The sequence below is a fragment of the Bicyclus anynana genome, chromosome 12 (assembly GCF_947172395.1).
Source record: "Bicyclus anynana chromosome 12, ilBicAnyn1.1, whole genome shotgun sequence".
NCBI lineage: Eukaryota > Metazoa > Arthropoda > Insecta > Lepidoptera > Nymphalidae > Bicyclus > Bicyclus anynana.
In genome coordinates, this window is record NC_069094.1 from 4634636 (window position 1) to 4650012 (window position 15377).

At 36.9% G+C, this 15377-nt stretch overlaps 1 protein-coding gene across 1 annotated transcript; it reads left to right on the forward strand.

The window, feature by feature from the left end:
* Nucleotides 1–1997: 1997 nt before the first annotated feature.
* Nucleotides 1998–15069, forward strand: LOC112048522 (odorant receptor 4-like). The gene is made up of 9 exons (XM_024086069.2): nucleotides 1998–2143; nucleotides 7497–7745; nucleotides 8150–8250; nucleotides 8949–9116; nucleotides 9298–9499; nucleotides 11592–11691; nucleotides 12332–12436; nucleotides 13866–14027; nucleotides 14978–15069. The coding sequence occupies exons 1-9, from the start codon at nucleotides 1998–2000 to the stop codon at nucleotides 15041–15043; spliced, it is 1299 nt and encodes a 432-aa protein (XP_023941837.1). The 3' UTR covers nucleotides 15044–15069.
* Nucleotides 15070–15377: the final 308 nt, after the last annotated feature.

Sequence of the window (15377 nt, forward strand, 5' to 3'; positions counted from 1 at the left end):
AATCCCGAGTCTCCTCTGAGGTTAGATGTTATTTATTTTACAGTTTGTAAAGGAGACTGCCCACCGGCCTATACAACATCGGCCCAAGGAAGCGAGGTATACCCCGGTATAAAAGTATATGGAGATGATAATATGATGTTTAAATAATTGGCCTAATAAAAGTTTCGTTCTTGAAGAAAAATATTTTTTTTTGTTATTCTTCTTGGGTAAAATGTTCGCCGGTGTACCAAAGCGGCAAAGTAACATTTGAAGCTGTATTATTACTTCTGTTATCAACAAGCTTAACAAACAGGAAGACGAACAAACAAACTAATCATAAGTCTTCAAAAAATATCGTTAAACTCCGTCTGTATGGTCAACGATCTGATTTTTTTTCGTCAAGATTTTACTTTCCATCTATATCTATCATTTGCTATTAATGTTCTTTGAACAAATTCAGAAAAGGGTCTTAATAATGATAGACAAAGTCGAAGGCAAGAATACATCCACACATTTTATAAATAACAAAGTGTACGTAGCTTACAACTAGGTATTATATATAGATGAGCATTTGTTCCTGTCTCATGATTAACTAGGAATATGATTTAAGGATAATTAAGGTAAAGTAGCGCAATCATTAGATAACAATTACATTAAATTCACAGTAACATAATATTTTATGCGATACCAAATTAGTGATGTATTAAGCCGTTTAAATCATAAAGACTTAAGATTTTCAGACAGTTCTTTCAGGCTTTAATGACAAATTTATAGCTGTACAATATGCTATTGCGCCGAATATTTGCAGTTTTCAGAAAACTACTATTGTTTCATGGATGTTTGTAATAATTTCGTTAATATTGAAAAAGCGACTGTTGTTAAAATAATCCCAACGACTCTTAATTCTTTTATTGGCCTGTCCTGGAACTCGAACTCTGGTTCATTATGCACTAACGAACTAGCAAACCAAGTAACCAACGAGACATTATCCCTACACTTTGGTATCTGATAGATATAGATGGAAAGTAAAATCTTGTGTCACAATATTTGTGGTCGAGCTCCTTTGATATGGTTCGACCTCATAAATACAAATTGATTAAGCCAGATCACAAGGCAGCTACTGTGAACCGTTAAGTAGTTCCATTAACTGTCCTTCGTCTTCATAACCAGACCCCCAATGACAGCCATAACTAGGTGAAAAGTCCTCATCATTACAAATTAATCAAGCCCAATCACAATATAGCTACTGTAAACCGTCGAAGAGTTCCATTACCTGTCCTTCGTATTCATCATCAGACCCGTAATGACACTCGCAACCTATCTAGGTGGCAAGTCCTCGTCAATACAAATAAATCAAGCCTCATCACGAGGTAGCTACTGTAAGCCGTTGAGAAGTTTTTTTTCATTTTTTTTTACTCTTTACAAGTTAGCCCTTGACTACAATCTCACCTGATGAATTTCACCTGAATTTTTTTATTAAAATTTTTCTGGATTTATTCAAAGAACACTAATAAAACAGTGTTTGTGATCGAAATCCTTTGAAACGGCTCGAACGGTTTTTATATTTTTTTTGTAACGAAGCGAGACTAGCATATTTAGATTTGGGGAAATAAAAATTTAGTATTTTAATAATGTTCATAATCATAATGTTATGTAGCAAGGGATGAGTGAATCTATTACATATTAACGCGCATCAAGAACCTGTGTTCTCAGGAATCGGAGGCAGGGGTTATATACACTCAGCTATGACGGCTCTCAACTACTTGCACTTATCTACCATAAACTAGGTATAATAAGCAGGTATGTAAGTAGTTAGACATATTTTTTAATGCACAACCAATGAACGGACGACCGTAATATCCAAGGTAATGTAATTATTCTTTTGAGATATTAAAATTAAGTGTGCCAATTATTATAAGGGTGAAATTAATCGAACCAAGCACACGATATGATTAGACAATAAATGTAACGATTGAAAGGGACACATTTTACGAGTAGATTTCCATTATTGTGTAAAAATGGTAGTGCGAAGTCTGAAGAATATCTTTCTGAAGAGTTACTTTGATTATGACAGCCCTTTTGATCTTTTTAAATTTCATCCACAACTAAGAATTTGTCTCATGCTAAATGGAATATTTTTTAATAATCCCGAGTCTCCTCTGAGGTTAGATATTATTTATTATTTAACAGTTTGTAAACAAGTTTGGTATTACGGACCATACTCATAAAACACTTAAGCTACGCTTGGTAGGTATTAAGTTTCATCTTCAGTTCTTCCTGTCTTGCTGATGGATTTTTTTGCTATCTAAAGGTACAGCTACCTACTAGCGGACGCCCGCCACTTCGTTTAAACATAAAGCGTGTAAAGACATAGACTTTTTTCACTGCTTAAGCGTTATGACAAATAAATTCTAATCACATTAACGATTTCTGTTCTACATATTGGACAAAGCATATTATTTAAAGATAGATGTGCACATTTTGCACATGTTATAGCGTGACCGCAAGGTCTATAGCAGCCCGTCACTTCATTGTCAAAACAAATTTTGCAGAAAAGTCTGGATTTTTTCACATATTCGACAGACTCATTGACATCAGCTTTTAAACATATTTTATTATTGTTTGCACACCTTTCATGGTTTTCAGTTATTTCACATGACTCGTTGATAACTCTTTGCATATATTCTACCCTTCATGAGTAAAACATAGGGACAGAACTGAAACCATCGAGCGTGAACTGAAACCACGGCAGATCCTCACGACTCTAGTCCTTGAGCTTGCCTCCACAAAAATAACAAATTACTCTATCGTTTATACCTGTATAAAAAAAACCGGCACTCGCCATTTATTCAGGGCTCTGAATTAAATCTTGGGGCCAAGTTTTAAAACTATTTAAGCGCGCACTTTGTGTAGCTTAACTATGGTATTCAGGATCAAACGACATCTCTGTACAAATATACTCGTAGTAAGTAGCTTAATGTTACAGTTGGAAATGCTTGCAAAGCAGTGAAAAATAAGTCTATGTCTTTACACGCTTTATGTTTAGGTTTGCATCGACATAACGTGCAGTGTAAACCTAAAAGAAATTTTATTTTAATTGTTCAGATTGATCGGGTGTACGATATCCAATGAAACATTGTAATTAACCGACTTCTTTCATTGTGTGTTTCGAGCATCTGACTAAACATAATATCAGATCTCCGATGCGCTATTCGCGCGGACTAGCGCATGTGTAATGCGATCGGGTATTGTGATTATTAGTAAACCATATTTGGGCTTCTAGATCAGCCGATAAAAAACATTGGTGATGCAGAACCCCCAATTCTACCCTACTATCACAGTCTTGGAAATCTTGTTATACATAGAAGAGTACACCCAATCCTACAAAAGATTTTTTTACTCTTTGGAGACGATATGCAAAAATAACTAACTTATGCCCGTGTCTAGTAAGACGTGGGTTTCAATCTCCTTTTCGTTTGTACAAATTACTATTTTGTCTCACATAAACTATACTGTTATATATATACTGACAGGCTACTGTTAAAATGCCTATTTCTTTAAACTTTTGACGAAGGGACTCGCGCGATTTGAATTGATATATTGCTCGAATTGCTCTTTTTGAAGTTCAAATATAGATTGTATTTCGGCAGCCTTGCCCCACAATAAAATACCGTAAGACATTACGCTGTGAAAGTACGCAAAATAAACAAGCCTAGCTGTATCAATATCAGTAAACTGTCTTATTTTTCTCTCGGCAAATGCCGCTGAGCTAAGTTTACCAGACAGTTTTTCTATGTGAGCACCCCACTGAAGTTTACAATCCAAGGTCACTCCCAGGAAAATTAGGGAACTCTCCATTTTCAGTATTTCACCATCGATCATTATAGACTTATCTAATTTTATAACATATTTTGGCAATGAAAACTCAATACATTTAGTTTTCTTGGCATTTAAAAATAGATTATTTGCAGTGAACCAATGCGACACATGCGATATGGCACGGTTTACGTCGTCAGAGTTATCTTTATTTCTGTCGATCTTAAAAATTAAGGATGTGTCGTCAGCAAACAGTACAATCTCACATATGCCGCTGACATGGTATGGTAAATCGTTTATGTAAACTAAGAATAGAAAAGGAACCAGAATTGAACCCTGTGGGACGCCCATTATAGTAGTAGAACCGTACGACTTTATATCATTTATGCATTACCTTTTGTGTTCTATCACTGAGATAAGAGACAACGAGATCGAGTGCAACACTTTTGATGCCACAGTGGCTTAACTTGAGTAAAAGAGTGATATGGTCAACACAATCGAACGCCTTGGACAGATCACAGAACACACCAATAGCATTCTTAAAACTTTCCCATGCTTCATAAATAAATTTTAAAAGTTTAGCCCCTGCATCAGTCGTATTGCGACCTTTTGTAAATCCATACTGTTCAGGATGAAACAAGTTATTTAAATTAAAATGACATAAAAGTTGATTTAATATGATTTTTTCAAAGACTTTGCTAAGTGTTGGCAATATAGTAATCGGTCTATAATTATTAAGATCAGATTTGCCATGCTTCATTAGGTTCGGAAAAATACCTAAGTCCACACATTCATTTAAAATAACGGCTAAGTGGGGAGCAATTACATCAATGATATTAGATATTACTTTCACTGGCATACCCCACAGATCTCCAGTTCTTTTTAATTTTAACAAATTGAAAGATTTTTTTAATGTCTGATACAGTTATGTGGTGAAATTCAAAAAGAACGTTGCACTCTTTAACATTGCCTCTTAATAGCCTCTGGGCTTCCATAGCAGACGAATCCAGTGAATCTGTTAACAAGATAGGAGCATTCTGGAAAAAAATCATCAAATGCATTAACAACCTCTTTATCAGTGTTTACCTTTTTGACATTGACAATTCAAAACTCTTATCAAGTGGTTTGATTTTTCCTGATTCTCTATTAATTATATTCCAGGTGGTCTGTATCTTGTTCTCAGACTCAATTATTCTCTGTTTTATGTGTAACGATTTCGCAAGAATACAAACACGATTGAAAATTTTTGAGTAACTTTTTACATAATCTAAATAAGTTCGCGTTTGAGTATATTGTTTTTCCTCATACAACTCGTACAATTTATCTGTACTTTTATAGATGGCTATAGTAGCCCATTCGCTAAACTTTAATTTTTAGGTAGCATTAATGCGTTTAAAGTTAAAAATTTTACTAAACTCTCTGTTCATTGTCTTGAAAAGTGTACCAAAGAGCATGTCAGGATGACTATTTTCAAATGCAAGACTTGGAATTTTAGAAATAATTGTGTTTTTGAATTGCGTGACTGTATTAAGGGTCTGGTGATGGAGACGAAGGACAGTGAAGAGAACTCCTCGACGGTTCATAGTAACTACCTTGTGTTTGGACTCGACTAATTTGTATTAATGAGAAATTTCCACCTAGATGGGTTGTGACTGTATTAAGGGTTTGGTGATGAAGATGAAGGACAGTGAAGAAAACTACTCGACGGTTCACAATAGCTACCTTGTGTTTGGAGTTGATTAATTTTATATTGATGAGAATTCAAATTAAAAAGTTTGCGCTAAGTTGGCTGTGTGGCCGCAGCATTTTTTTTATAATTAGTTCATTTTGAAATTCAAAATTCAAAATTCAAAATTCATTTATTTCAAGTAGGCTCAGTTTACAAGCACTTTTGACACGTCAGTTGACTATTTGTAAAGATTCTACCACCGGTTCGGAAGGCAGGTTCTGCTGAGAAGATACCGGCAAGAAACTCAACAGTTGCTCTTTTGAAAAAGTCATACAGTATTACAATTTACATTTGATAACAATTAAATTACAATTTCTTATAGTTTTATTTCCTGTGTGAAGGTGGAAGCTGATCCAATGGCCTCCATGCACCTTTGTCGTTAAGGAACTCATCAATAGTGTAGTAACCTTGACTAAGTAAATGTTTTTTAACACATTGCTTAAAGTTGTGCATTGGCAAGTCCATCACAGTCTTGGGGATCTTGTTATAGAAGAGTACACCCAAACCCACAAAAGATTTTTTAACTCTTTGGAGACGATATGCAGAAATAACTAACTTATGCCCGTGTCTAGTAAGACGTGGGTTTAGATCTCCTTTTCGTTTGTACAAATTAATATTTTGTCTCACATAAACTATACTGTTATATATATACTGACAGGCTACTGTTAAAATGCCTATTTCTTTAAACTTTTGACGAAGGGACTCGCGTGATTTTAGTTGATATATTGCTCGAATTGCTCTTTTTTGAAGTACAAATATAGAATGTATATCAGCAGCCTTGCCCCACAACAAAATACCGTAAGACATTACGCTGTGAAAGTACGCAAAATAAACAAGTCTAGCTGTATCAACATCAGTAAACTGTCTTATTTTTCTCACTGCAAAAGCAGCTGAGCTGAGTTTACCTGACAGTTTTTCTATATGAGCACCCCACTGAAGTTTAGAATCCAAGGTCACTCCCAGGAAAACTGTGGAATTCTCTATTTCTAGTGTTTCACCATTGATCATTATAGACTTATCTAATTTTATAACATTTGGTAATGAAAACTCAATACATTTAGTTTTCTTTGCATTTAAAAGTAAGTTGTTAACAGTGAACCAATGCGACACATGCGATATGGCACGGTTTACATCGTCGGAATTATCTTTACTTCTGTCACTCTTAAAAATTAGGGATGTGTCGTCAGCAAACAGTACTATCTCACAGATGCCGCTAACATGGTGTGGTAAATCGTTTATGTACACTAGGAATAGAAAAGGACCCAGAATTGAACCCTGTGGGACGCCCATTGTGTTAGAAAAACCGCGAGACTTTGAATCATTTATGCATACCTTTTGTGTTCTATCACTAAGATAAGAGGCGATGAGATCGAGTGCAACACTTTTTATGCCATAGTGGCTTAACTTAAGTAAAAGAATGTTATGGTCAACACAATCGAATGCTTTGGACAAATCACAAAATACACCAATAGCATTCTTAGCATTTTCCCATGCATCATATATATGTTTTAAAAGTTTAGCACCTGCATCAGTTGTACTGCGACCTTTAGTAAAACCATACTGTTCAGGGTGAAATAAATTATTTAAATTAAAATGACTTAAAAGTTGATTTAAAATGATTTTTTCAAAAACCTTACTAAGTGTTGGCAGGTGTTTGTACATAAAACTCTTCCTCAAGTACTTCATTGACGTCTGAACAGGCTGTATAGTCAACGATCATTGCCTGTCCCCAAATTTAGTTCGGGACAAATAAAAAAAAAACATAAAACTCTTCACAGCCGATGACAGCAGTTCTAATTTTAAAGTTCATTCCGGCTCTTAGGTGGGAAGTATTTTATATGAGATTTTCCCTTCTTAGGAGGAAAGCAGCATTTTTAACCCAATACTCGCTATAAAACAACACTACTTTCCGAGTATGAGAAACGAAAAAGCTTTTTAAAGATTTTGCTTTTAATTTATTTCTTTATTGCAGATTTATTTTTCCAGTATTAAGCGGTACCGTGTCATTAATAGCGGCATCATTAGAAGCGATCTTCATTTATCACGGAGTAACAGTGAAGGATTATTCGTTTGCAACAGAATGTTTCTGTTATTTCATCATTTTAACTCTCATTCCCTTGATTTATACAAGTATGATTTTAAATAGGAAGAAGATCATGGATCTGCTTAACTCTATGAACAGGGATTTTCTGTATATTTGCAGTTTGGGGTCGAAGTATAGGTGAGTGCCTATTGAATTATTAACTAGTGGAAACCTGCAACATCATGGTTCGCGTGAAATTATTTTTTTTATAAAAACTGTGAATCATGGATTTTTTTAGGATAAAAGTAGCGGTCCAATTTATCTACATACATGAAAATGTAAGAAACTGACCGACAGACATAAATACAGATAGACCGACAGACAGACACACAGGCAGAAATACAGAAAGACAGACAGACAAACTTACTTTCGCATTGATAATGTTAGTAGTAGTAGAATTTCCAAGTTACCTGCAGGTACATAGGTATACAAAGAACACTTTCTGGAACTTAAGATTCTTAAGAACTAAGAATTCTAACTTTCTGTGACCAACAAACAAACAAACAATAATAGCTACTTCCACTGATTTCTCATAATTTCAGAAGCACGTTTTTAGAAGGACAACTGCTGATATGGCGGCTATACTTAGCGTGGTTCATGTATATCGTATCTATCGACTTAACTTACTTGGGAACGACAATAGGTAAGTAGGTACCTAATATTTTAAATTAACACTTGTGCCACTTAACGCGGTTTCAATTTTTTCTGCTGCGACTCCCGGTCTTGACTCTGTCTCTCTGATACGACACGGAGTCAATATATCACCGCAAATTACCTACTTAAGGGCCCGCCTTACTTCCCAGAGAACCAGCGTAGGTTAATTTATCAGGTCTCATGTCATCATCAAAACTTATTTCTGATGGCTCGATCAGCGCAGGAATATTTTTGGTGGCAAGAGTCTTTTTTTATTGTATAGTTAAGAGAACCATGCTGAAACAGCCTATTTTGAAACGGCAATTGTCACAGCATTGATGCCCATATGAAATAGTTTTAACTTACGGAGTTCCAATTTTTCCGCATAGATAGATATGTGCTGCAAAGTGACGTTCCCAGTTCCAAATTTTCGGTTTAAAATAAAGTGCCAAACTTTTTTAGATGATAAAGAATGGAGCCCAGAGCCCCTTTCTGATAAAGCTAGAAGCCTAGCTCGATCAGGTCACTTGTTAGATTTTGGACCAAATTTTAATGTTAGATCCTTATCCATCTAATTAAAGCAAAGACAAAAGGCCACACCATTGTCTTTTAATTAGATGAACACGGAACGCAAGTCTTTATCGTCACAATCGATTGCTTTGGCGTTTCGTCATCATATTGAAATTCTTCTCTTTATATTTTTTTCAGCTATACTTATGTATCAAAGTTTGTTTGCAACTCAAACTGAAAATATAGTTAGACCCCTTATGTTTCCGCTATGGCTGCCTGAAGACGATCCTTATCGCACCCCAAATTACGAAATTTTCATGTTTTGGGAAATAGTTCTCATGTTGATCGTCATACAAACGATCTGCTGTAAGTTTAATTTTTAATATTAGATCATTGAAATGTGTATTTCTAATAGGTAAATATTATTTAGTTTAAAAAAGCTAAAATCACGCTTTTAAAACAGCATCTGTGTCTTTGTCTTAACATTTTGTCACCCTATAGTTACGCCACTGTAAATTAGTAATTTGTGAGAATTCTAATTTTCTAGCATACGTCTACTTACTATTTCATATTCTGCTCCATCACTATTACCTGATGAGTATGATCATCTTTGACTGCGAAGTGCTGTTCGTTGGTTTGGATGAGAGCGTGGTGCGATTGCCCAAACATGACCCTCGTCGGATGGGTGTGCAAACAATCCTGAACAGCAGGATGAGACGAATTGTTAAATGGCATAATTTGGTTTTTCAGTAAGTACCTACCTACTGTCTTGGTCCATTAGTAGCCTATGTTGCGGATCATGACCATAATTTCAAATTCTGGGTCGAGCTACTTGAGAGATTTGCGAGATGCTCAGTTTTTCTTTCTCCTTATTTATTCTTTACAAGTTAGTCCTTGACTACAATCTCACCTGATAAGTGATGATGCAATCCAAGATGAAAACGGGCTTAAAAACACATAATCTTCGGTTTCTACACGAGGTACCGGAACGCTAAGTCTTTGCCGATAGAAAAAATCATCCTAAAAATATCAGTTAATCTCTCATCCCGGAGTCATGTTACATCTCCGTGCCTCGGAGAGCACGTTAAGCCGTCTATATCGATTTCTATAATTAACATCTGATAGTGGTCGTTAATGTATTTAACATTATCAGCAATAAGTCCGCCACTCCGACTCCGGTAGGCTGATTGCGCGTATGTTGTCCAGCGAAGGCGAGTGGTGGAAAAGGAAGAGAAAAAAAGAGAATACTCTAGAAGCAGTTACGACGATGTAATGACATGCAATTCCGTGCTGAGATTTAAAAAGTCCACCAACCTGCATACTTTTAGCAGCGTGGTTGGTCTGAGCTCCTTATCCCCTCTCCTAAACGAACGGAGGCCAGACCCTGTAGTGGACCGTTAAAATAGACTGATAATGCCTTGTTACTATAATACTATTGGTCAAAAATAAAGCTTTAATTATGACTTCAGGACCCACTGGATTCGAATCTAGCTAAAGATATTCTCATTTGTTAAACGACACTATGGTATTAGGTCCTTACCTACGAAATTGCCGTTTTGTATGAAAAAAATGTTTCATGTATTTTTTATTTGTATTAATCAAAATCACCCACGCAACCAATACATCTTTGCCAACGCAGTAGCAGTTTATTGATGGGACGAGAGGCGACAAATTCTTCAAAGGCATTTTGCACTGCCTCTCGGGTATTGAATTTTTTTCTCGCCTAGAAGTTATCCAAAGTCTGGAAAAAGTAGTAGTCTGTTGGCGCAAGGTCTGGTGAGTAGGGCGGATGACGAAGAGCTTCCAACCCCAGTTCTTGCAACTTGGAGACCGTCTGCTGTGCAGTATGAGGTCGCGCGTTGTCGTACAGGAGCAGTGGAGAGGAGCGATTGACCAATGCTGGTTTAAGATATGCCAGTTTCTCCGTCATTGTGTTCAGTTCTTCACAGTACACATCTGCAGTAATGCTCATCCCGTTTGGTAAGAAGCTGTGATGAATCACACTGGCGCTACCAAACAGTCACCATCACTTTTCTAAGGGTAAGTTTTTGTTCAGAGCATTGTTTAGGTGCTGAACCAGGATCCAACCAACTTGCAGAGCGCATGGAAAAATGGAATCTATTTTTCATCGCATGCGGTTCAAAATTCGTCCATTTGTGTGTCTGTTGACCAGTGCAAGGCACGTCTCGGCGCGTACTTCGCGCTGGCGATCTTTGAGTTCATGGGGGCAACCATTTGTTGACCTTTTTTACCTTGCCAGTTTGACGCAAATGGACCAATATTGTTTTGACGCTAACATTGAAAGCTGCTGCTAATTCAGCCGTAGATTGTGTATCATCAGCTTACATAATGGCCTTTAATCGTCATTTTCAACCAAAGTCTTCAGACGACCGCGAGGTTAATTTTTCAGGTCGAAATTCCCAGAACGGAAGCGAGCGAACCAATAACAGTTGGTGCATTGGTTTGTAGTGAACCTCCCTAAACGTCGTAGACGTTGCGTGCCGCTTGTGCCGTGTTTCTGTCACGACGGTACTCATATTCCATAATTTTTACTTCAATTTTCAACGTATCCATGACTAAAAAGTCTGAAATGCGATGAAAATGTAACTCTATCAATAAACTACTCTTAGAAAAAGAATTCCATGTTTTTAAAATATAATTAATTTGAAATTAGAATTCTTAGGCAAAGAAAAATTATTTTGATTTGAAATGGATGGTATTGCAGAACGGCAACTTCATAGGTAAAGAGGTATCATGGGAGTGTATAGTAAATAATTTTTAAGGCCTTAATTTTGGTTTTTTCTAATTTATTAATCTGCTGTTGTAAAATAAATTTGACAGGTCTATCGAAGCAGTTTCATCAATCTTCGGACCACCGCTTGTTTACCAAGTAATGTTCAGTTCAGTTCCCATTTCTTTGATGGCATATCAAGTAGCTGATGTAAGTACCTTAAGTTGAAATAGTCGTTACCGTCATCATTAACAATCCATATTCGGGTCACTGTTGAGCACGAGTCTCCTCCAAGAATTAGAGAGGTTAGACTAATTATAGTCCAGCACGATGGCCCAATGCAAAGTCAATCTGCATTGAGCCAGCGTAGTTTAAACTCGAAGAAAAATTAAGAAAATTCTCAGCAATTCAGGTTTCTTCACGATGCTTTTCCTTTACCGTTTGAGACACGCCATCTTTTACGCCCTCCGAATCGAAGTCCACTGGGCTATCACGGCTCTCTGAATTATTTCCTATCCCTAATTGCGCTTTTCTCCCTAAATGTTCTCTCTTCAAAAAAATCTTTATCAAAAATGAATGTATGAAATGTGTTGCAAAGCGCAAATCTCCAGAACGTCAGAACCGATTTCGCTAATTCTTTTTTTAGAATACTCCTTGAAGTACGAGGATGGTTCTTACGGACTACGGAGAGTTTTTTTTGGGTAGGGGTAGAGGTAGAGTAGGGAAGAAGTACTTAATAAGTCTTAAGTCAAAGCGAAGCTTGACCGGGTCTGTTAGTATATTAATAAAAGTTACAAGTAGGTACCTATGTCTAATTTTTTTTTGTTGTTCAAAAAGATTCTGTTTTCAGTCGTTAGACCACGGCAAATTGAACGTCACGTTTGCAATGCTGGGTATTGCGATATGTCTTCAGCTCTGGATACCGTGCTACCTCGGAACACTGATCAGAAACAAGGTGCTTATGTAAATTTCAGACCTCATATTATTAGAACAATCAGATACCCGCGACTTCGTCCGCGTGAATATCGATGTACCCTTTCAACCCTTTCGCCACTTCTGTTTATATTATCGCCTGTTGTATGAATATATAGACTATTAATCATTTTGCAAAAATGTAACTCAAAACATGAACGGCCGGATGCCGTGCGTTTTATGTGCTTAGGTAGAATGCCCAGCCGCATTTTATGTGTTCATGTAGAACGCCCAGCCGCGTTTTATGTGCTTGGGTGGAATGCCCAGCTGAAGCCACGGTCAGAGGCTCTATCACAAACCCCCGGCCGATAGCCGGTGTACAATTGAGTGCATGGCCGTAGGCCGCGCGTTTTATGTGCTTGGGTGGAATGCCCAGCCGAAGCCACGGTCGGAGGCCTTATCACAAACCCTCGGCCGAAGTCCGGGACAAAAATGAGCGCGCGGCCAGGGGCCGCGCTTTTTATGTATATGGGCATATGTAGAATGTCCAGCCAGCCAGCCAGCCAGTCCAGTATCACAAATCCCCGGCCGAAGGCCGGTGTATAATTAACCTCCGGCCGCGCGATTATTTGTACATACATTAGTAATTTTATTATACAATTTTATGACGTCTCTCGATTTTGTGTTATCTCATGCTGACGCTAAGTGGGGCGACTTGCTTCTGTAAAGAGTAGGCATTTAAAGAGCGATATAAGGACGAGCGCCTTATATCGCAAGTTGATCCGGCCAACCGATCGGGTACGGTCGGCTTCAGTACGCTCGTGGCTTTCGAGCCATCCACATTTCTTATTGTGTAATTCCTTATCAGAGTAACTTCAGTGGAAAAAGCGAGTGTTAGTTAACTGTCAAAAGCGCCTTAAACCTTACATTCAACGTTCACAAGTGCGTGAATCCACTCAAGGTCACACTCTGTCATTCTAGGGTCTTATTTTGGTTACAGTTCGATTTGTTAATTAAGTTGTCCTGACAAATACTGTAAATCATTTGATATTGTGAAACCTTTGTTCGACATTGATTTTCTTATTTTTGTAATCCACTTTTGAAGCTTCTGCTAAAAATATTATGAAGAAAGAATATTATATACAAAAGGCGGCAATGTCGCTAATAGACTTTTAAATATTATGTGACTCATTAAAATAAATACTCTATTGACGACATGTCAGATGCAGTTACTAGGGCTGTGGTTTCAAAGAGAGGTTTGATACCCAGCGCCGGTAAGATGCGGCGTAGAAGTTTTATGTGATTATTAGAGCTATGGGTAAATTCACGGATTATCGAGGGTAAAACGAACTTGTACCTCTTCCAAGTAATGGAAATGAAAGTCCATTTCCATCGTAGACTTCATCGTCACTTTACGTAAGGTATGATCGCAGTCAAGGACTAATTTGCCATTAAATAAAAAATCCTGGCAGGCATTTTCCGTGGGCGACGCCATGTGGAGCAGCGGTTGGCACGAGACGCCGCTGGGCCGGCTGCTGCGCGCAGACATCACGCTGGTCATCATGCGCTCCCAACTCCCTGTCAGCATCAAGTTCACGGGGCTGCCCAACCTGGAGCTCGAGACTTTCTCCTCGGTTTGTATAACCAATACAAAATTGTATCATTCCGATTTTAGTTTTGATGGTGGGAATTATGATATTCGGAGAGGCAAACATTCAGACAGGCAGACAGGCTGACAGGCAGACAGGTGGACAGACATGCCGATAGGCAAACAGGTAGACAGGCAGACAGGCCGACAGGTAGACAGGTAGACCGGCGGACAGATAGACAAGCAGACAGGCTGATAGGCAAACAGGTAGACAGGCAGACAGGCCGATAGACAGACAGGCAGAGGATTACAATCTTCTGCCTGTCTGCTTGCCAGGTTTTCACAGATTATGTATTAATGTTGCCGCTATTACAACCTAAAACAATAGGTAAAGTATGTTCATTGTTATTTTTTTTTTCTGTCAAAATAGACAGAAAAAATGAGTGGCCTTAAAATTGATTCAATTTATAACTTTTAAAGTATTGGAAAAAGCCTTGACAGACATTTTAACCTTATTTATTTTTATAGCCAGATAATTTTATCTCGTTAGGTCATTACAATGTCAATAAGTAGGTATACGCAAGTAGGTACCAATCTACTTATGAACTGGCCACATCAAAGACACTTTTTTGCCAAGTCTGAATATTTATCTTTTTGCTTGAGTTTTATGTTACGTGTAGGTACGTAGATATGTATATCAAAAAGAGCCATAGAAAATGTATGTTAATATGTTAATAAAATGATATTTTGAACTACATTAAACCCTATTGTAATGTTGAGTCTTCTTATTAAAAAAAAATTAAAACCAAAAATCATAGTAAAATAAAAATCACCATAAGAAAAATGTGGTGTTTCCATCTGAGAATAGAAGACTAATGCCAACGACATTGAAGAATAAGTAGTTTCCATATTATATTTTACAGGCATCGTGACTTTATCTATGCGGTTTTAATTTTTTTTTTACTGTTTTTCTTATGTAAAATATTCAATTTTCAGATAATGAGTACATCTTATTCGTACTTCACCTTACTGCGCCAATATACGGGTAACAATAAAACATAAAATAAATAAAGTACATTGAAATAGTATTTACATTGTTTTATTCCATAAGCTTATTATGGTTATTTATTTTATTTAGCAACTAGTTTTAGATATAATTAGGATAATGAGCTTCAACTCGCCAACATACTGCTTCTACAGTTTGGCGAGAGAATATCATTATAGGTACATATACAGTCTATATACATATATCTCGTCGATATCGGCAGTCTTACCAGTACAATTAAATATTTTAAAATGCAAGGATAGATAAAGGCGTGTGTTACATGGATAGTAGGAATTATTTGAATTACTTTGTATGAAAACATATATTTTATTTTTATTTAGTTAAAATAAA

What these genes read in the sequence shown, in the direction of transcription:
- LOC112048522 (XM_024086069.2), top strand. Translation starts at nt 1,998, where the DNA reads ATGGTAGTGCGAAGTCTGAAGAATATCTTTCTGAAGAGTTACTTTGAT. An exon ending in TTACTTGGGAACGACAATAG is followed by an intron (nt 8,251 to 8,948) that starts GTAAGTAGGTAC and finishes TATTTTTTTCAG; the next exon opens with CTATACTTATGTATCAAAGT. An exon ending in TGGCATATCAAGTAGCTGAT is followed by an intron (nt 11,692 to 12,331) that starts GTAAGTACCTTA and finishes TTCTGTTTTCAG; the next exon opens with TCGTTAGACCACGGCAAATT.